Source organism: Eleutherodactylus coqui, chromosome 8 (assembly GCF_035609145.1).
Source record: "Eleutherodactylus coqui strain aEleCoq1 chromosome 8, aEleCoq1.hap1, whole genome shotgun sequence".
Classification (NCBI taxonomy): domain Eukaryota; kingdom Metazoa; phylum Chordata; class Amphibia; order Anura; family Eleutherodactylidae; genus Eleutherodactylus; species Eleutherodactylus coqui.
Window position 1 is genome coordinate 38,487,811 of NC_089844.1, and position 22,600 is coordinate 38,510,410.

A 22,600-nucleotide genomic window follows, 5' to 3' on the forward strand; every position below is an offset into this window, starting at 1 on the left:
TTGTGCCCCCTCCACCCCCCAACGCTGTGCACTACAGGACCCAGCAATGTGTAAAGAATATATAGAATTATTTTATTTAAAGGGAAAGTAATCTTTTTAATATTTCATTTCCTCCAGGTGTAAAACGTCTTCTCCACCATCTCAAGAAAGCATCTTTCTGTAGACGTCTTCTGCCCGTGGAATGTCTTGGGAGATTGAGTCCATCCATAGTCCATGTATATGTATTCCCCTCAGTGTCTGTAAATACCTTTTTGTATATATGAATATTATGGTCTTGCCTACACGCTCTTGAATACTTGGCTGGATTTGCACTGAACGATCAGATTTTGTGTGTGTTGCTGTGAACATGAAGAGATGACGCAGAGTTGTGTCTATATTGCCCAAATGATACTGCCAATTGTCTGTTGTATACTTCTATTCTGTATCTGACATCCTTCCTCCCATTAAAGGGTTTCCTTGGGATGTAACTGTTGATGATCTATCCTTGGGTTAAGCCATCCATAGTTGATTGGTGAGAGTCCACCGCTCGGGACCCCTGGCAATCAGGTGTTTGAATCTTCAGTCCACACCAGGCATAGCGCCGTACATTGTATAGTGGCTGTGCATGGTATAGCAGCTCCACCTCATTTGCTTGAATGGGACTGAGCTGCTCTCAAGCAGGATGGATGAACATAATGTCACATGCCTGAGAAGGATCCCAAGGGTCAAACCCTGCCGATCAACTATTGATGATTTATCCTGAGAATCGGTCAGCAATGACTTTAGTCCCAAAAAACCCTTTAAGGTAACATAATAGAACCCTGCAGTAAAGAAGCCTTCTTTTACCACTTTCGATATGATAAGGGGATGTATACTGTTGCAGCCATTTATTTATTTACGGCTTCTGTGCATTCAGAATGAGAAAGGAAGCAGTTTTGCAAATGGTCTTCATCAAATATGCTCTAGCATTCTGAAGCTCCTAAGCGAGCCTATGTGTCTCTGCAGTGACAAACCACAAGCCCTTTGTGTAGTGCGATCCTGCGGTCAGAGTCCTCCACTCCCTTTGTCCCCTTTTCTTACCAAACTACTCAAATAGCAGAGGCATTGGAGTACCACAGGACTGCAGGATCAGACTACCTCAGGGATCATTTGTATTCTGTAGCCATGGAGATACATAGGTCTGCCTAGGAGCTGTATACATAGAACGAGTCGATACTTTTAATCAAGACTATCTGCAAAGTTGCTTCACCTTTTATGGAGCAATATAAGACTTGGTTCCAGAGGTGTATATACAAGGATTCGTAAATAGATTCCATAAGACAGGATTTATGGGTTCACATAGGTCCATTGTCCTTAATATATAGTGCACCACTAACATGTCTGCAATGTTTTGTATAGAAATGTATATTGCATCTTTTGTACCATTGTATAATTCTAATTAAATGAACTATCTGTAATGTCAAATATTATTTGTGTTGTCATATGTATTCTAGAGCAGGAAGCCAAGCTGGGAATGAGTGAGTAAAAAAGGGAACGCCACGGCCTAAGTACTCAATTTTTGTTACTTTCACATATGTGCACCTCCATATAACCTTTTCAAAAAGTTACCCGGACATTCCCTTTAACGAGACCCGACCACATATTTGTTTTTTTTCGACAATAATGGTATTGGATTATCAGATCTTCTGGATTATAGGACAGCCATAGGAAAGTGTTTAGAATTTGTAAAAGTAAAGAGCCCATCATTCACAGACAGCTAGTTATCAATGATTCTCCATAGGAACCCAAAGGCTATAGGCACCTTCGGGCCATTTATTTACTAAATGCATGAATTTTTGGCTGCAAATCATTCTTGCAATGGGGTTTTATTAAACATTTTGCGCTGTTTTGGCTTCTGCATATCCCTGTATATAACAAGCTGCAGATGGTTGTTCATAAGCAGATCTGTCAATCAGCTCATCTGATGGCTAGAGGGCCATTTACACGGGATGATAATCGTTTCAATTTGTCCAAGTTCCCTGTGGGAATTAGAACGATCGCCCCGTGTAAACGCATGCAGCGACTGAAGGAGAATTGTTCAGTTGTCAGTTTCTACATGCAGAAAACTAAAAGATGGACCGTTCAGTGTACACAGCAGTCGTTCAATCTAGAACAACTTTCTGTTTACAGTGAATGGAGCCGGTCCAGGGGAAGAATGCTCCACCTCCATGCCAGCAGGCTTTCAGCGATGCCATCGATACTCGCTCCTGTGTAGCAGCACAAGAGCGAGCATCACTGGGATGAGTTGCCGGGTATGGTTTACCCGACAGCTCGTCCTGTATAAATAGGGCATTGGTCTCCAGGTCCCCCTCTCTCCTCTCCTGAACCATCTTAGTTGATTTATCACCAGAACAAAGATGGGCTTTGAACTGGTCATGAATCTGCTGATAAGATGGTTTAGGAGAGGAGAGAGAGTAGCTTGAGACTGAGCCGTCGGACGAGCTCACTGATGGATCGACTTGTGAGCTGCAGTCTGCAGCTTAGTACAGAAAGGGATATACAGAAGCTGCAGAAGCCAAACTATGCACAGTTTTTAGGAAGACCCTACTATAAAATGCTTTTCAGCCACAAATAGATGCTTTTAATAGAAAAAAAACCCTCAAAGTTGTCCGTAACCTTTAAATTAGAAGATATTTTATTTGTTATGCGTTACATTTGGCCAGTGTTTTATTTCAGATATTTTGTTTCACTTGACACATTTGTCAGTAATCAGCCGCAGCTTCACAATACACTGGTGCTAAGAAAAGTGAAGACCGTATTGGAGACTCGGCCTGTAGCATTGCTGTAGACGTACTCGCATCAATTCAGGACCAGAACAGAGAGATCCTCGCAGTCTTGTTTTTAGTATTACATTCTGCCTAACTTATTAAATGTGGTGACCCGACGCGTTTCCGTCCTGCTAAGCTTTCCTCCAGGATCATTGTAGTAATTATTCTGATTGTTCTGCGTGGCATTAATAACAGCTGTCAAAATGACCCATCAAGAAAAAATTGTAGCAGGATGGAAACGCGTCGGGTCACCACATTTAATACGTTAGGCAGAATTTAATACTAAAGACAAGTCAGTGAGGATCTCTCCGTTCTGCCCCTGCTGTGATGTGATAATAGAGTAAGTACCTCTACAGGAACTGAACAGGCTGAGACGTCATCACTGTCATATAACCTGCACATTTTGGGTTATTACTGCAGTATCTGAAGTACAACATGGGGAGTTTTTAACCCTTTCCAATCCAATTTGTATCCTGGTTTTCCTAGTGGGCTTACTTTTTTTCTGCCATTAGCCAGCATATAGCGCCGTTGTATAAAGCCAGTACTGCATGAGGCGACACGTTTGATAGGCTCCGACAGCAGAGAGGCTGGTAATAGATAGTAAGAGAACCCCAACGGATGTCTTCAAACATTGGAGCTGTATAGCCTTAAATCATGATGTCTTCAGACGTCAGACAGTGGATTGGAAAGGGGTTAATGTTGACTAAATAGAACATGAACTTCTAATTTAAATGGATATTCCTAGCTGAAGTATCCTTAAACGTTCATGGCATAATCCTAAGAGGTCCATATCCCACCTCTGGGACCTGCACCTATCTCTAGTTCTACTCCCAGCACGGCTGAATGTTGCATTGACTTGCGGAAACAGCCAAGCGGGCATCGTTACGCTGTTTCCATTACTCCCATAGAAGTCTTTTTTTGTTTTGCTTTTGTTTGTTTTTTTTTATTAACCCTACTAGAGGATTTGAACATGTGATCACCACTTCTGCATTGCATTGTAACATGCCTCGTCAGCGCCTTCTCTTTGCTCAGCCTCCTCCTTCTTATCTCATCAAATTCCACACTGCTTTGCCACTATGTGCTGGACAATTGGACTTTTTCAAGATTGTCGGATGCCAGATTGAAGGAATGGGAAATCGAGGAGGGCTTTTTCAATTTTCACATTAACTATAATTTGAAAATGGAGGGGAAAATAGGCTCAACCCAGTAATGTAAGGTGTCTGCTGAAGTGAGGGAAGTTGATTTGGAGTTACTCGATACAAGTACACTAAAAATGTGTAGCTTTTTTTTTTTTATGTCACTGCTTCTTTAAATATGCAAATAAGAGAAAAAGTAATATGCAGGGCGATCCATGTCTATTTATTCCATGGTATCTGTGTTGGCATCAGGCTCTTCCTCAGTCTCTGGGGTCTCCGCCACAGGAACAGGAAATGGCTTCAGCAAGAACTTCCTACGGATTAAGACTTCTGTGTCCGTCCCGGCGATGTCTTGCCATAGTGGCATCTCAGCTGCTGCTTCCAGACAGGAATCCTGTGCCAGGTTTTCAAACCAGCAATCCTGCAGACATGAATAGTACTGAATTACACAGACAAACCCTCCAGCTGTTAAACTGTACAGGAGCATATAGTACGATTCTGGAGATTTCTGAGCAGAACAGGCCACTGCCACTAGAGGGAGCTAGCTGCATGTGCATTAATATTGCTCCCATTGATGTTAATGGCAGATGTATAACTTTGTATACATTGAGCTCCCCCTTGTGGCAGACAGAATTGTTTTTCTTTCTTTAAAGGGGTTGTCCCGCGGCAGCAAGTGGGGTTATACACTTCTGTATGGCCATATTAATGCACTTTGTAATGTACATCGTGCATTAAATATGAGCCATACAGAAGTTATTCACTTACCTGCTTCGTTGCTAGCGTCCCCGTCTCCATGGCTCCGTCTAATTTCTGTGTCTTCTGGCTTCTTTAGACGCGCTTGCGCTGTCCGGTCTTCTGCCTGGTGAATGGGGCCGCTCCGGTGCGCTCGCGCCGGAGAGCTGGTCTGCGCGTCGTCATCGTAGCTCTGCCTCCGTCACGTGGTGCCGATCAGCCAATGAGGTGGCTGTATCGGCAGTGGAACGCAAGAAAGGAGAAGAAAATCCACGGTGCACTATGGGAGAAGACCCGTGGTGCACTGTGGGAGAAGACCAGCGGCGCCATCTTTAAAAGAAGAAATCTTCAAAGCTGCAGAATGGGGATGCAGGTAAGTGAAATGTTTTTTTGTTTTTTTTAAACTAACAAATGCATTCTTTTTAACAGGGCATAATGCAGGGGTCTATTGAAAAAAAAAATTTTGGATTTCAGCGCGGAACAACCCCTTTAATTCTGCAGTTTGTGAAAGGGCACTCTATTGACAGTATTGTTTATTGAGGGTATTCTTCTGGCATTGTTTATTGGGGGCTTTTGCTGAAACTATTGTTTATTGGGGTCACGCTTCTGATGCAGATTATTGCGAGCGCTACCCATAGTATTGTTTGTTAGAAGGCACTGCTCAGAGTCTATTTGGTTGTATAGAAAAAAGAGCATGTGGTCAGAGCACCTTGTACAGAATAGATGGGTAGAGAAGCACAAGATTGCAGTGGTCCAAAACACAAAACGTGGGAATATAAATACAGATACACAGTTGTGCAAGGCAAAAATGTAGAAATAGGTGCTGCCGACCTAGTAATGCTGGCTAGCTGAAGGCTATGCAGCACCAATGTGCATGGAGAGCCATGGTAAACAAAAGCTATAGGCGTGGTGCAACCTATAGTAGGTAGAAAATCCAGGATGCCAATGGTAAAGAAACTGTGTAAACTTTGGTGACCAGCAAGTAACGCGTTTCAAGACTGAGTGGCTCTTCATCAGACAGCTGCATAATAGACCGTTTCAAATAGAAGAGCAATATAACAGAAAAAGAGGATTATAAATAGGACATATTAACCAAATACACAGAAAGTAATGCAGAAATCTATCATCTACAAAAAAAATATCACATAAAAATATAACTGACTAAAAAAGTAGATCTAATATTGGCATCATTCGCTTCATTAGATCTAGTAATCTATCTTTAAGGACGATCCAGTCAAGGTATATATATTATAATATAATCCTGCATCTACTCTTAGAAAACCATAGAGTCAAAAACACAAAGTAAAAGTTCACAAGATTAATAGGTGCTTTAAACAGAAAACACCAAGTACTCTCTGTGATACATTTATGATACATTTATGTGCCACTTTCTGTGTTTATTTGGTTTTTAATATATCCTTTTTTTATTATTTTCCTCTTAAATTGCACTTGTATTTGCTATGTAGTCTATTATCTAGTGTCTGATGAAGAGGCACTGAACCTCGAAATGTTACTTGCTGATCACCAATAACATTTCTATTGCTTCTTTACAGCTGGCATCCTCTCTTCTCTTCCTACTATAGGTTGCACCAGAGCCGCTGGCTTCACTGCTAACGGTATTGTTTATGGAGGAAGCTTTTCTGGTGCTGTTTATTGGAGACAATCTACTAGCGCTGTCTTTGGAGGGCGCTCTGTTTCTATTAATGGTGCCACTTTGACTGTTAAATGTGATTGTTCTCAGTAAGGGAAACCAAGTAATCTTGTAGATATGATACCTTTTAATGGTTAACAAAAACACATGATGTTATAGTGAGCTTTCCAACCTCTCAGGGTTCTTCCTCAGACATAATGAAATAGATCTGAAGAGGCATGCATATATACATACACACACATACCTATGACAAGGCACAGACATGATGTGATTAATTTGCACTTAAAAAAATGACTTTTGACCAGAACATGATGAGTAGAGAAATAAGTACTTAAATAGTCCACTGATAAACATGGGAAGGTTTTGCGAGTTATGCCTAGGAAATTCTGGCACAACTTGCATCGGACTCCACATGGACACCCGTCTGTGTGCAGTTCGATCTACATGGACATTGGACATTGAAAGTCCTATATTCGTCTGTGAGAACAGAAAAGTATAAGGCATGCATTGATTTTCATACATTTATGCCATTAATCATGTTTCTCACAGACACAGAATGTAAAACATCTGACATAGATGGACAGTGGAGATGTCATATCCAAGGCATACGACATGTTGTTAAGTATCTGCACTACTACTTACAGTGTTCAGTCTGATCCAGCTTTCTTCCAGCTTGTTCTCATGTCTCTGAGCGAACTCTATCGCCCTCTGCAGGTAGCACCGCAATCGCCCCTTGTACCCAAATAGCAGCATCAAAAAAGCCTTCAGGTGATAGAACCGAGACAAAAATACTGGAGCTGTTTGGCAGCGTGACTTAACCCCTTGAGTGGCACGCCCGGAAAAGTTCCGTGACGAGCTCCACTGCTCATAGTGACATAGCCCGGAAGATTTCCGGGCTATGTATCACTATGGGAGCTGCAGAGCACAATGCCACAAGCTGTGACAGTGTGCTCTGCCTGCACAGACCCACAGAGAACAAAGCAAGGGCTTTGAAAAACCAGCAGAAGATATTGCCGACATGTCGGCAATGTCCTGCTTTGTTTACAGGTTGCCATAGAGACCATCGGCTTGTCAGAAGCAAGCCGATGGTCTCTGTGGCAGGGAGAGCTGGTTGTTAGCTGTCAGAGGACAGCTAGGTACTAGCTCTTACAGCAGAGATCAGAGAAAACCTCCGATCTCTGCTGTGTTAACCCTTTACATGCTGCAGTCTATGTGACTGCAGCATGTAAAGGGTTGTCACTGCAGCATGTAAAGGGCTGTCACCATCGGACCCCTGGAATGTGATCAGGGTTCCTGATGGGTCCCTGTGGAAGTCCCCTAAAGGGACAAAAAAAATAAAAAAATTTTTAAAAATTAAAAAAAAAAAAAGTAAAAAAATTATAAAAAAAATAAAAAAACACTTGTCTCCCTTTACTTTGTAAAAAATCAAAAATACAATCACACATGTGGTATCCATGTGCGTCGTAATGACGCAGAGAAGGAAGTTAATACATTATTTAACCCCTTAATGACATGGCCCCTTTTTTCTTTTTTCCCCATTTCTTTTTTTCCTCCCCCCTGTTTAAAAAATCACAACTTGTCCCGCAAAAAACAAGCCCTCATATGGCCATGTCAATGGAAAAATGAAAAAGTTATGGCTCTTGAGACGCAACTGCAAAACTAGTTGAAATTCAATGATTAGACCATTACCAAAAACCTGCCCTGGTGGGCACGACAGGGTGGTAGGAAACCTGCCACTCAAGGGGTTAAAGGTTTGCATAAGCTGAGTCGAAGAGAAAAGGAATGCGGTTTAGCTGAATATTCACATTCTACAATCCACTGATCTCGACATATTCTATACGATCGCGGGTATGGACAGGTTTACAACTACTTTTTTGTTGTTACAATGCATCTAAAATCAAATGAAACTATTTTGGTTTTGATTTAAAAAAAAAAAATCTACCCTTTCGTGTACGCAATTCCTGTGCCAAGCTATGTGTCTCCATTGAAACAGGATCAGCTTCAGAGCTGGTGAGAAATCACATGGGGGAAAAACCATTGCAGCAATGCAAGAGAAAAATTGCAGTGTGTCCTATATTTAGGCGATTCTGTTGAATGGGGGCAAAAAAAATAGCTTCACCCTTACGTGTACATGCAAGTGCAACGCAATTCTTTTTTTTTTTTTTTCTCCCATAGGCAATAATGGTCAATTTTTCAAGCAAAACGCATCGCATTCACATAGAAAATGGAAGGTTTGCAAGTGCGATATCGATCCAAGTTTCTCGGACTGATAATGCACTTGCCTGTGTAAATGCACCCTTAGAAATTTATAGGTTTCATTCTGCCCTTTTAGTAATTTATAGGCCCCGCTCGATGCCCTTTTAGTAATTTATAGGCTCCACTGTGTTCCAGCAATAAAATAAGCTCCCCACCATCACACTTCCACAGTGTCCTCCAACTTCTGACTTGGCATCTTCTGTCCAGAATTGTGTGGAGTAATACAAGCGGCATGAGGACATAAACGTAATCACACTACTTCCGTGAGATATAGCAGTCCGACATCGTTAGGCCGGCTTCACACAGCCGTGACGGGCTGCGCCACGGAATTCCACAGCGGAGCCCGTCACGGTGCCTCCCCAGAGACCCCAATACTTACCTCCGGATCCGGCGTCCTACGTCCCGCAGGACGCTTCGGCGCGCATGCGCAATGCGTATTGCGCGACGGAAATCCGTCCGTGGGAAGGAGCCCTTAGCCTGACAGATCACTGTTTTTGGTACAAGTGATATTTCTACATGGCAAGTAATCAACTTGTAAGTGTGGTTAAGTAATAGAAGAAAAAGACCAAAAATTAGGTGGGGAGTGTGGAATTTCCTAGCGGACCCTCCGCACTGAATATCCACGGCATTTACAGTAGAAATTTTCAAAATCTCTTCCACGTGCTACAGAAATATCTGCACAAAACCCTGCGGAAATTGATGTGGTGCAGAATTTAAACCCAAAGTATGTCAATTTTTTAGTTGCTTGCTAGAGATGAGCGAGTATACTCGTTTCGAGTAATTACTCGATCGAGCACTGCGATTTTCGAGTACTTCCGTACTCGGGTGAAAAGATTCGGGGGGCGCCGGGGGGCGGGGGGAGGCGTGACGGTGCGGGGGGGTAGCAGCGGGGATCAGGGGGGAGCCCTCTCTCTCTCCCTCTCCCCCTCACTCCCCGCTGCAACCCCCCACTCACCCACGGTGCCCCCCGAATCTTTTCGCCCGAGTACGGAAGTACTCTAAAATCGCGATGCTCGGGTGAAAAAGGGGCGTGGCCGAGTACGCTCGCTCATCTCTATTTACTCTTCCGGGATCCACGTCTTCTCAATGAGGGGGTGAACTCGGCACCAAAATGTGCTTTTAAAACTGTCAAAATCCGTAACAAATAATGCGGGTTTTGTTGCAGACTTTCAGCTGCAGATCTGTTGAAGATTGTCCGCTGCCGATACTCCCTAGCAGATCCGCCCCGTGTGTACATGCTCTTTGGATGTGCATGCTGCTTATTCTAAATGAATGAATCATTCATTGAAACAGGAGTTTTCAAAATATTTGCAGCGAGGAATTAAATTGGTGAAGTCCTGTGGAATAACATGTTAATGCTGGCCATTATTTACGGTAGGAGGGCGGCAAATGTTGCACATGTTGGTTATAGCGCATTTCTTTCTGAAAGACTGAGGAAAATGGGTCGTTTCAAGCATTGTTCTGCTGAAAAACATACTTTGATTAAAAATAGAGAAAAACACATAGAGAAGTGCAGCAAATTGCAGGCTGCTCAGCTAAAATAATCTCAAATGCCTTGAAGAGGCAACCCAAATCAGAAAAGACACAGAAGGAAGCCGGGAACTACTATTCGAATACCCTGGACAGCAAGAGTAACAGAGAAGTCCTGAATGGTAAAAGACCCGATATATCACTGGAGGGGAAGATGGGCAGACTCACGTATTTTGGCCATGTGATGTCAGCAGAGTTGCTAGAAATATCTATAATGCTTGGACAGATCAGTGGCAAAAGAAGACCTGGCCGCCAAAGAACACGATGGCTGATACTGTCAGAGCTGATACTGGCATGGATATCACACAACTGAAAGAGGCAGTGCAAAACCGAAAAACATGGAGGGAGGGAGCCTTTAGGGTTCTCGAGAGTCGTAAACGGCTAACAACGACAACAACTGTACAAATGGATCGAAGAATAGCCAATGGTCACCTCCACAAAGATAAAAAAAAAACTGAAATTCCCAGCGATTACTGCTACAATCAGAAGACCATTAAGTGAAGCCAAGTTACCGGCATGAACTCCCAGCAAAGTCCCTTTTGATGAAAAAAAAAACAAAAACATGTCCTGAATAGGTTAAAATTTGCAAAGGAAAACATTGACAAGCCCAACATTTTGTGGACTGATGAAAGCAAAACTGCTCCTTATATGTCTAATGGCCGCAGACAGAATGTCAGGTGACCCCCCCCAAGCACGGAATTGAAGCATGGTGTGCAAAAATCATATGGGGATGTTTCTCATACCACAGTGTTGGGCCTATTTATCGCATATGAGGGATCATGGATCGTTTTGAGTATATGAAAATACTTGAGGAGATCATATTGCCCAACGCCGAAGAAGAAATGCCCTTAAAATGGATGCTTCAACACAACAATGACCCAATAACACTCCAATAAGCAAACAACATCCTGCTTATAGACAAACCGGATTGAGATCATGGAGTGACCAGCTCAATCCCTTGACCTCAATCCCTTAGAGAACTTGTGCAGTGACATAAGAAATGAGGTTTGTGAGGCAAAACTAAAAAATGCAGAAGAATTGTTGAATGTAGTACAACTATCCTGGACTGGAATACCTGCTCAGATGCGCCAGAAGTTGGGAGACTCCATGCAGCCCAGAAGTCAGGCAGTTCTCAGAGACCATGATGATTATAAACATTAGTTCAATCATTCATCGTAAAGTGAAATCTTAAACATTTTTCCATTTATACGTGACGTTTTTGAGTTTTAAAGAAGGATGCTGCACTGCTATTTTTTTTGAACAGCCAAAAATTCCTTTTTTCTTTTACTTTCTGTAAAGGATTAACACAAACTGCATAAATTGTGCTATTGTTCTGATTTGGTATGGACCGTGAAGTATTTCTGGTGTATTTGCATTTATGGAAATAAAAGTTTGTAAGGCCGAATGAAGACAATGTCCATCTAGTCCAGCCTGTCTATCCTCCTGTGTTGTTAATTCAGAGGAAGGCAAAAACTCCAAGAGCAGAAGCCAATTAGCCCTTTTGGGGGAAAAATTCCTTCCCGACTCGCTAATGGCAATCAGACTAATCCCTGGATCAATCCCTTATAGTTCCTACCTGCCTCTATACCGGAATTGACAATTAACCTAATATTTATATCCTGTAATATCCTTCCACTCCAGAAAGACCTCTAGTTCCCTTTTAAACTCCTTTATGGATTTTGCCATCACCACATCCTCCGGTAGAGAGTTCCACAGTCTCACTGCTCTTACAGTAAAGAATCCCTTTCTGTGTTGGTGATGGAACCTGACGTAGCGGATGTCCTCTCGTTACCGTTGCAGTCCTGGGTATAAACAGATCCTGGGAGAGATCCTTGTTTTGTCCCCTCATGTATTTATACATAGTTATTTAATCACCCCTTAGCTGTCTTTTTTCCAGGGTAAATAATCCCAATTTTGATGCCTTTCTGGGTATTCCAGTCCCGTCATTCCATGTATTAGTTTAGTTGCCCTTCTTTGAACCCCCTCCAGCACTGTAACACTTTCCTGAGCACCGGTGACCAGAATTGTACGCAGTATTCCATGTGCGGCATGACTAGTGCCTTATATAATGGAAGGATGATGTTCTCGTCCCTCGCCTCTATACCTCTTTTAATGCACCCCAAAACTTTATAAGCTTTTTGCAGCAGCTGACTGGCATTGGTTACTCCAGTTTAGTCTATAATCCACTACTACCCCCTGGTCTTTTTCCATATCACTTCTCCCTAGCAGTACCCCATTGAGTGAATATTTGTGACATCCGTTTCTCCTGCCCATGTGCATAATCTTACATTTTTCAACATTGAACTTCATTTGCCATTTTTCTGCCCAAGCCCCCAGCTTATCTCGGTCCGTTTGTAGCCGTACCTTGTCCTCCGTTGCATTGATTATATTGTATAATTTTGTGTCATCTGCAAATATTGATATTTTACTGTGCAGCCCCTCTATCAGGTCATTGATAAATATGTTGAACAGAATGGGGCCTAATACTGAACCCTCATTGCTATTCTTTGAACACTACTGTATGAGCCAGCAGAGACCTGGTCTGTGTTGTCGCTGACGATGTCCCAGTCTTCAGATTGCTCCTCCATGGTCTTCCGTAGTACCAACACCTGACACTCCAACAACTTGGAGAACCCGCAGAGGGTGAAGAACGAAGAGCTGGTTTGTGGCAGCAGTATCTTTGCCATCTGGAAGAAGCTCTGGATGAGGTCCCACTCCTGTAACCTGCAGAACCTACGGACAAGACCCCACTCATGTCACTGCACCAATGAATTTCCATGGAGGAAAGAAAATACAAGCGCTAGATCTTACCAGAGCGCCAATGAGGAGAACAGGTTCAATTTGATTTGGTTTTCCAAGGAGATGATGGAATGGGTGTGAAAATTATCCACAAATTTCAAACAGTCGTCCATTCCTCGGAAAGCGAAGCCTAGAAACAGACGTCATTAACGGAACGCTCCAGGCAAGACTAAAGCATTCTGTTATGTCTAGTGCAGGAGAAGAGGGGGTGGAGCATGACATAAGGGTCTCTTTGGTCTTCTTAGAGTCTATGTGTCCTACTCCACCTCCTCAAGCCCAAGACATCAATTACAGTACAATGCAGAATGACTAGACATCATTGGAACCAACCTAACGAGGCCTGGGAAGGCTTGTCTTGGCTTACTACCCACTGGGTGTCCCGCCATTTATAATACTGCTGTCTTCTTATGTGGCAGAGGGGCTTTAGGCCCCCCTTATACACTAGGAATCAGGTAGGACTGTTTTGTTTGCACTGTCTAAAGTTACGTCCATGCTTACCCCCTTCCAACAGGAGATCAAGACATATAATGTAGAACCAGGCCTGCAATTTCACACTGTGGTAGGTGTTTATCAGGCTTTCCATGCGTCCAACAAAGGATACAAGTTCTCTGTACCTGGAATCAAAGATTTCTTGAGTATTCTGAAGTGTATTAATGTTGAAATTTCCTGCTGCCTCCCCCTTCCCCTATTACTTTTGGAAGGTCTTTGTGTTCATTGACACCCCCTGCTGGATAATGAACAAAGCAAAGCTCCCCCCAGTGTAAAGAGATTATAAAATCTGTACTCTGTCCTGTCACATATGTCCTGATACATGGCATGTTTTCACACTGTACTCTGAGCCTTCAATACGTTGATACTTCTTGTCACTTTTCAGCTTGTGCTGTGTACACTGGGGGCAGTGTCAGCAGCCACCGCATTACATTATCTTCACAGACAGGATTGATATTCTAAAACTGGAGGCAGGTAACACAGGATCCACCTCCTCCCAGTATAATGACCTTTGCATAGAGCATGCCCACCATACTCTCCTATAGAAGTCAATGAGTTTTCTTAAAGGAGTGGAGCCGTCTCAGCAAGTTGTCCCTTATCTACAGGATAGCTTGCTGATTGGTGGGAGTCTGACTGCTGGGACCTCCCATGGAACCCAAGATTTTGTCCCTGGCAAGTTACAAAGTATTGTAGGCAGTGGCCAGACAAACACACCCAGGGGTGACCCGTCTATGAGGTGAGTTGAGCACTGTGCCTCAGGCAGCGCCCCATCTCTACAGCAGGGGGCAGCAATTTAGCTGCTCCCTGCTTGGGCTCAATGGGCTTGCCAGCACAGCCTGTTGATCCTCCATGGTGGAATTTGAAATTAATTGTATCCTATCTTTAAGACAATTAACAGTGCCATGCACCGCCGCCTGGCACCTAGGTCATCAGTTTAACCCCTTGAGTGGCACGCCCGGAAAAGTTCCGTGACGAGCTCCACTGCCCATAGTGATATACCCCGGAAGATTTCCGGGCTATGTATCACTATGGGAGCTGCAGAGCACAATGCCACAAGCTGTGGCAGTGTGCTCTGCCTGCACAGACCCACACAGAGCAGTGCAAGGGCTTTGAAAAACCAGCAGAAGATATTGCCGACATGTCGGCAATGTCCTGCTTTGTTTACAGGTTGCCATAGAGACCATCGGCTTGTCAGAAGCAAGCCGATGGTCTCTGTGGCAGGGAGAGCTGGTTGTTAGCTGTCAGAGGACAGCTAGGTACTAGCTCTTACAGCAGAGATCAGAGAAAACCTCCGATCTCTGTTGTGTTAACCCTTTACATGCTGCAGTCTATGTGACTGCAGCATGTAAAGGGCTGTCACTGCAGCATGTAAAGGGCTGTCACCATCGGACCCCTGGAATGTGATCAGGGGTCCTGATGGGTCCCTGTGGAAGTCCCCTAAAGGGACAAAAAAAAATAAAAAATTTTTAAAAAATTAAAAAAAAAAAAGTTAAAAAATTATTAAAAAAATAAAAAAAACACTTGTCTCCCTTTACTTTGTAAAAAATCAAAAATACAATCACACATGTGGTATCCATGTGCGTCGTAATGACCCAGAGAAGGAAGTTAATACATTATTTAACCCCTTAATGACATGGCCCCTTTTTTCTTTTTTCCCCATTTCTTTTTTTCCTCCCCCCTGTTTAAAAAATCACAACTTGTCCCGCAAAAAACAAGCCCTTATATGGCCATGTCAATGGAAAAATGAAAAAGTTATGGCTCTTGAGACGCAACTGCAAAACTAGTTGAAATTCAATGATTAGACCATTTTAAAAAACCTGCCCTGGTGGGCACGACAGGGTGGTAGGAAACCTGCCACTCAAGGGGTTAAAAGGCCCAAACCACTCATTTAACAGAGAGTTCCCTAATACAGTATATAAAAATCGGGTTTCCAAATCAGAAACCCCCCTTTAAACAGAAATTGACATAGATCAGAGCTTTACCCTACCTGTTACTGAGGAACAGGGTTTTGATAAGAATGGGAAGGATTCGATATTCCATAATAGTCTTATCCAGCAGAAAAGCGAGTGTCTGAGTGCGAAGCCCTGAAAAGCCAAAAGACAAACCATCTGCTTCTGTTCTGCTATGAAGTGATCAGGTACTTACCTGACCTTCTGTCCAGAGTATAACCGTATACTCACACAGGTCTACAGTAGTGCTGTCCTCTACTACATTGGAAAAAATGTGGAAATCTATACATTCTTAAAGGGTGTGAACACATTTGCAACCAGTTTTTTTTTTCTTGTTTCAATACATTTTAGAATAAAAAAACTAAGCAACTTTGCAGAAAGTCTTGATTAAAAATCTCCTACCCTGTTGTGTACACAGCTCCAGTGCAGACTTATATGTTGCCATGGTTACAGACTACAAACAAACTGTGTAGTCACATCCTACAGTCATGTGCTTCTCCTCTTCCTCTGCCCCTTTCTTTGCTGTCTTTATATAATCAAGAAAAGGGGGCAGAGGGAGTGGAGAACGAGCCCTTTTACGCAGTATGATGATCGATCGGTTAATCATTGGATCATGCGAAAGTGTGCGACAATCGTTCAGTATAAGCACTGCCAGCGACGGAACAATGAATGATCATACATTTGCTTATCATTTGTTGCTCAGTTTATACAGGTATACAATTCAAACGATGATTAAGATATTAGTGGACAGCACTACAGGCTCATGTGAATATATTCCTCGGCTCTAGACTGAAGATCAGAAAGTGAAGAACAAAATGATTGCAAAAGTATACATACCCTCTAAATTAGCAACTCTAGAAGCAACATTGCGGCCCTGCATGTGCGGTCTATTGGCTTTTACGTGTATTTTTAACGTTTCAGTTTTTCCCATTGAACACAAGTGGGGAAAAAACGTGGCAAATCTATCTGCCAACTATATAAGGTAAGTTGTCGGAATTTACTTACCAAATTCTATGGCATCCTGCAGGTGACCAAAGCAGAGCTTGAAATTACTTAGGGCCAGTGAAAGGCGTAAAATGCTGTTTAGCGTTTGTACAGATGGGCCAAGGCGGAAACTTATCTGCAATGATAATGCAGCAAAGTGCTCACAGCTCCTCCTCCCCTGAAGTCTTTGGCAACACTGGGAGTAGTCGGTGTAGGCCTCGATAATCTGCAACATTGTTTCAAACAGAATTGTTTGAATTCAAAATCAAGGAAAATTAAAAAGGTGCAAACAATGCAGCTATTTCCTCTTTTCCTAGACTATTTTTTTTAGAAACAGTGTCACTGTTGCCTATGTGGTTACATCTTGTACTGTCAGAGATTGAACCTGGGACCTCCTGCGCTCTAGTTGGTGGCTCTACCTATTAAGCCATCCAGCCTTGGACAATTCCCCTACATGACTCTAGCCTTGTTCTTTGTTTCCTGCTAGACTAATTCCTAGTTCCTGCTTCCCTATCCTGGCCCTGCCACTAATCGGGGCTACCTATAAAATCCTGACCCTGCCTCAGATCCAGCGTGTGATTACTGTGCTCCAAGTCTCGATCAAGCTTCAGTTCTACCTGCTCATCTGTTATCTAACTGAGACCTCCTAATACCGACTTCTGGCTTCCTTTCTGACAACACTACCCGCCTCCTTCATTTGTACCGTGACACAAGACCTCCCATTGCTGACCCCTGGCTCTTCCCTGACTACTCACCAGACCTGTGGCTGCTACACCTGAGGCTCTAACCTAGTGCCTGAAACCGCCACCGGTACCACAGCTCAGCCTGATAACCTATTAACACCTAATATATCTTACAGCTCAGGGTTTGTTACATTTGTATCCAGTGTAGACAATCCTCTGTGAGCTAAATACATCAGCTATACAAACATGGTTATAACTGTAATAAACGTCCAGCTGGAAGAATTATTAGGGTGATTTCACATCTGTATTGGAACCCCCGGTCGGAGGTTCTGTCGCAGATCTGGCACAAAATACTTAAAGAAAAAGTCGGGAAGCTTAGTGGAAATTGAACGGCCCTCTATTATAGTCAATAAGATGGAGCCGTTCGGACAGTGGATTCCCCTTTAATAATAATAAACTTTATTTGTATAGTGCCAACATATTCCGCAGCGCTTACATAGACAGGGGAGATACAGAAAGACAAAAATACAAACATTACAGAACCACGGTTACATAGTAATCAATTGATGGAAACAATAGGGGTGCGGGTCCTGGTCCATCGAGCTTACATACTACGAATAGTGGGGTGATACAGAAGGTAAAGGGGCTGGAGATGTGCATGGTATGGCGAGGTGGAGAGTGAGTGATGTTATACACATAGACAATGGTCAGACATTTAGCCGTGTGACGGCAGAAATAGTATGACTGCAGGAGCGGTTTATGATGGCTAGCAGGGATTGCAGTCAGTAGGTCAGGGAGCATGTTATCAGGCGGCATACAGAGGGGTTTGTTTAGGGAATGCGGTATGCCTTCCTGAAGAGGTGCATTTTTAGAGCACGCCTGAAGTTCTGCAAGTCCTGGATTGCTCGGGTAGCCTTTGTTAGTGCGTTCTAGAGGACCGGTGCTGCTCTGGAGAAGTCTTGGAGGCGGGAATGAGAAGTTCAAATTAAAGGGGCGCTCAGTCTGGTTTCGTTAGCAGAGTGGAGAGCCCGGGCTGGTTGATGGATTGAGATGAGGGAGGCGATATAGGGGGGCGCTGCACTGTGGAGGGCTTTGTGGATGAAGGTAGTGAGTTTAAATTGAATTCTGTACTTAACGAGCAGCCAGTGCAGTGACTGGCACAGGGCAGAGGCGTCCGAGTAGCGGCTTCCTGAACGGAGCAGGAAAACGGAACCCAAGACGCAGATGTAAAACCACCCTTAGATCTGTAAAGGTTTTCAGCCTCTGGATGTAAACAAGAATGTTCACATTTACTGACAGCAAGAAGAGACTTTGTAATTGGAAATTAATGACAAATCATCAATCATGTATCATAAGCCTTTGTAATGACTTCTCACTATCAGGCATTTTGTTCTATGAATATCTCTTACCTTAGACGAGTCCTTAGTGGATTCTGCACAGATGACTTCCATCTTTGCTGCAAGAAGAGCTCGAACATATCCCCCCTTCCACCCCACGCACTATGGATTTGCCATAGTAGAGAAAGGCATTGGATCTGCTCGGTGACACTGGATGCTCTGGAGAGAAGTGAGTGATAGATTGATTGCTTTCAGTTTTGCAAACAGCTGAAGGTTTGTAAATTTGGCAAATAAACCTAACAAAAGCCATCTATAAAAGAGCTAATAATGTCTGGATGAATTGGATGGGATGTCAAGTCAAATCGGCCAGTCTGCCAAGGCAGACACACTCATAACATAGTGTGATGCCTATATAAGTAGAGCAGTGGATCCGAGAGAGACATCCACATCCATGAAGAATATCTCCCAAATGTCTGCGCACCACAGATACCATTAAGCGTGCTAGAGGATGGGGCACAGAGTCCACTATGCTCCTGGTTAGGGCTCATAGATGTCAAAAAGAGCTAAGCATTGTGATGGTTCATCAGGAGGCATACAACGCCAGATGCAAAAGACTCAGTATCCATATTCAAGGTTCGATTGTAGGTTCAACGCGTTTCCTCGAGTGGCAGCTGGTGACAGCCTCCTTTATCTGCCATGCCCCGGTAGTGCTTTGCAATCATTTTGTATCCTTTTAACGGTTTGTACAAAGCAAAGATCTTATCTCTTACATTTTCGGACCTTGACTTATTTCTAACATGCAATCATACATCACAGTCCACAGCCCTAACCTGTCTAGGTATGTAGTGTATTCTATCTCAATCACATCTAGTATAACTAATGAAGCCCTTGATTAGTTGCATCAGGTGTACTTGAGACAACATCTTATTTCCAAATGTGTGCTCTTATGAGGGATTCTATTCAGGGGGTTGAATAATTGTGAGACTGCAGTAGCTAGTAAATGTGGAATTTTGTGTTAAATTTGGAGAAACCGCATGTTATATGAGTTGTGTTGAGCTATTTAAATAGTTTTAGTTTGCATTTTTGTGGAAACAGTTGAAAATGTTACAAATTTGCAATGGGGTTGAATAATCTTGATTTCAAGGATAGCTAGATATATAGATAGATACCCCGTTTCCCTGAAGATAAGACCTACCCAAAAAAAAGCCCTAGCCTAATTTTTTGGGAAGCTTGAACTATAGGCCCTACCCCAAAAATAATCCCTAACTGCACTACACAAAAAAATAATACATCACCTAGTAGGCTCTGTCTAGGTCCCTCCTGCTGCTTTCTAGAGGTTCGGCACAGTTCCCACATTCCTCATCACTTGTACAACATCACTTCCTGGTTATGGCATTCATAAATCCCGCCTCCAGGAAGTGATGGCTGTGATTGGTTCTTCAACCGCCGCTCAGCCAATCAATGCAGTGCTGTATGATCCAATGCAATGGCTGTTATTGGCCGCGGCTCAGCTAATTCATAAATCCCGCCTCTACAACGCGATGGCTGTTGATTTTTTCTTCCCCCGCTGCTCAGCCAATCAATGCAGTGCTGGATAAACCAATCACATCGCATTTGTTCATCCAGCGCTGCATTGATTGGTTGAGCAATAGTCGAAGAACCAATCACAGCCATAGCTTTCTGGAGGCGGGACTTATAAATACTGTAATCGGGAAGTGATGTTGTATGAGCGTCCAAGGACTGCAGGAAGCGTTTCGGAGCTCTGGAGAGCAGCAGGAGGGACCTGGACAGAGCAAGCTAGGTAAATATAATAAGAACCCCCCCTCCTGAAAATAAGACCCAACGCCTCTTTTAGGGCAAAAATTTATATAAGATAAGGTCTTCTTTTTGGGGAAACACAGTAGATAGCTGAGATGATTTGAGCCTGCCATCAGTCCTTACTCGGCAGGGCGCATTTCCTGAGCTTGTCGCCAGCATCTCTTCAGACCAATCTTGGCATTTTCTACTAGAAGTTTCACAGCCGCTTCAGGGACAGAACTGGGAAACCATCTTTGGAGATAATGTAATGATTTCCTGAGGAGTATTTCCGCATTTTCAACCTGTCCCAAGTTGAAGAGAACCTGAAATATGAAAAGAAAGGTGATGGACGTTGTAATGCTAAGGTAGAGAGGTCATCATATTGTCATCATTAAGCAGCTCATCTAAACAATGCTGCAGGCTGGTACCACTAGAAGTTGCTCTATAGGGTCTTGATATGTTCCTCTTGTTACTGTAAATTATGCTTAAAGGAATCTTAAAGGGGCTGTTCAGCAATTCAACAAAATGGCCACCATCCATGCAGCATGTGGAAACCCATCCTAGAATGAGAGAATGCATTTCTAGACCAGAGGTGTAATGGCCCTGGAGCGGAGCCAAAGCCACACTGTGCAGTCCTGTTTGGATGAATGGTAGGCCTGGCAGGAACGAACAGTGTGTACCTGTATTAATGTACTGCTGCACTTGGACCACCGAGGGTGATGCTCAACTGTAAGGTGAGGTAAGGTAGGGTTGGGTGGTTGAGATCACCATTCTTACCTCTCCCTTCATGCCGTACATACAAGCAGTCTCAAAGCGAGAGATTTCTTGTTTATAGTCCTGATCCCATTCTTCAGATTTTTTCCGCTTTTTCTTATCTGTCAGCAGAGTTTCAGCTTTATTTAGAAAGGACAAAGCCTGAAAAATGTCAATATGGGGGGAAATTAAAAATTGAAAAGGGTCCCATCCCCTAAACTTCAACATAATGATTCACTTTAAGGATATGTTCACACGACAGAATCCATCTTGGAATTTTCCGTGCGGATTTCACTTTTTTAACTGCGCCACAAATCTGCATGTGTCCTGCCACAGATTTTGCGACAGTTCTACATGGGTATTTAGCCTTGTCAATGGACCAAATCCATGTGCGGAATTTCCAACGTTTCCACATGAAGAACTGACGACGCTTCTTCATTCAGATCTGCATGGAATTGCTTTGGAAATTTTGCTAGCGGACTTTGCCATTGACAGGGCCGAGTGCAGAATAGCTGCAGATTTCTGCCGTGGTCTTAGAGGCACAATCTGCAGCATATTTTGTGCTGCAGATTTTAGTACGGATCTGCACCAAAATCTGCATTATTTGGTTCAGATTTCACTATTGAAATTGAAGGGGTGAAATCTGTTGCTTATCCGCATCAAAATTTGCACCAATAGTGTGGGATTTGGTGCAGATTTTTGTGAATTTACAGGCTAGGGCAGGCAGACAATTTCGAGGTCTGTTTGCTAAAATTGATGTTTTTATCAAGTTTCCAGTAAAGATCTGGATTTATTCCTTGACCTGAAACTTTCCTAATTGACACTTTTCTAGCCCATAAACGTTGTGTAAAGCCTGTGATAAGTTCTCCACTACGACTGTCAGTCAGGGGAGGCAGTTCTCTGCTAGGCCCCCTCCCACCATAGTAGTTTCAGGTTCTAACTGTATGGTATGTAAGCTACTGTCCCCAAAAGTCGTTACATGAAGACCATTCGAATATATCATGTCAACTCTTCAGGTTGTCATCATAGCTCTTCACTCACTAGGTAGTTATTGGATATATGCATTGCTGCATTTGCTGACTCCAGGAGGTAATAAATAGACTTGGCTCTGTTTCCCACCTCTATCCAGTGATTCGCCAAAGGTGAGACTACCGCCTCTAAAATCTTATTGCAGCTGCATCCCACCAATGAAGAAGGCTCTCTAGTTCCCAATGTCTGGAGGAAACTGTCCATTCGCTGCAGAAACTTGAGCTCCGCTCTGTACATGATAAAGGATTGTCCATTTACCAATGACTGTTCAAGCACGTACAGAAGGTTTAAAGTGTGATTGTTCCCAGCAAGAGAACCCACGTAATCTTGTAGATATGATACCTTTTAATGGCTAAGAAAAATACATGATGTTACAGCGAGTTTCCGAATCTCTCGGGGTCTTTGTCAGGCTAAAATTGGAATAGATCCAAAGAGGCATGAATATTTATAGACACTTATGACACACATACTTATTCCAAGTCACAGATATGGATGTGATTGGTTCGCACTTAAAAGGAATACTGCAACAGAAACAAACTATTTGATTAGGCACTGATAAGGGAGTGAAAGTTTTATGGTCCCTGAATTACTGTTGATGGTGGTTTTCCCCCGGCCAGCAGTCTTATCTGTGCTATAGATGTCTTATACCTCCCATTCACCCATAAATCCTAGTGAATAATTTAACCCAC

The 22,600-nt window shown here is 43.1% G+C and overlaps 2 protein-coding genes across 2 annotated transcripts in view; one reads left to right on the forward strand and one right to left on the reverse strand.

Annotated features, from left to right (window-relative positions):
* Window positions 1-1,443, forward strand: part of ATG9A (autophagy related 9A) — a 33,959-nt gene extending 32,516 nt beyond the window's left edge. The window contains exon 17 of the mRNA XM_066575521.1: window positions 118-1,443. Within this exon, the coding sequence (XP_066431618.1) occupies window positions 118-123 (6 nt within the window). The 3' untranslated portion in view covers window positions 124-1,443. The remainder of the gene's footprint in view (window positions 1-117) is intronic.
* Window positions 1,444-4,145: 2,702 nt separating this feature from the next.
* ADCY10 (adenylate cyclase 10) overlaps window positions 4,146-22,600 on the reverse strand; it is an 86,964-nt gene continuing 68,509 nt past the window's right edge. Inside the window, exons 21-27 of the mRNA XM_066577789.1 lie at window positions 21,924-22,237; window positions 20,907-21,044; window positions 20,274-20,452; window positions 13,389-13,504; window positions 12,903-13,020; window positions 12,629-12,824; window positions 4,146-4,343 (exon numbers count right to left, since the gene is read on the reverse strand). Coding sequence (XP_066433886.1) covers window positions 4,146-4,343; window positions 12,629-12,824; window positions 12,903-13,020; window positions 13,389-13,504; window positions 20,274-20,452; window positions 20,907-21,044; window positions 21,924-22,237 — 1,259 coding nt within the window. The remainder of the gene's footprint in view (window positions 4,344-12,628; window positions 12,825-12,902; window positions 13,021-13,388; window positions 13,505-20,273; window positions 20,453-20,906; window positions 21,045-21,923; window positions 22,238-22,600) is intronic.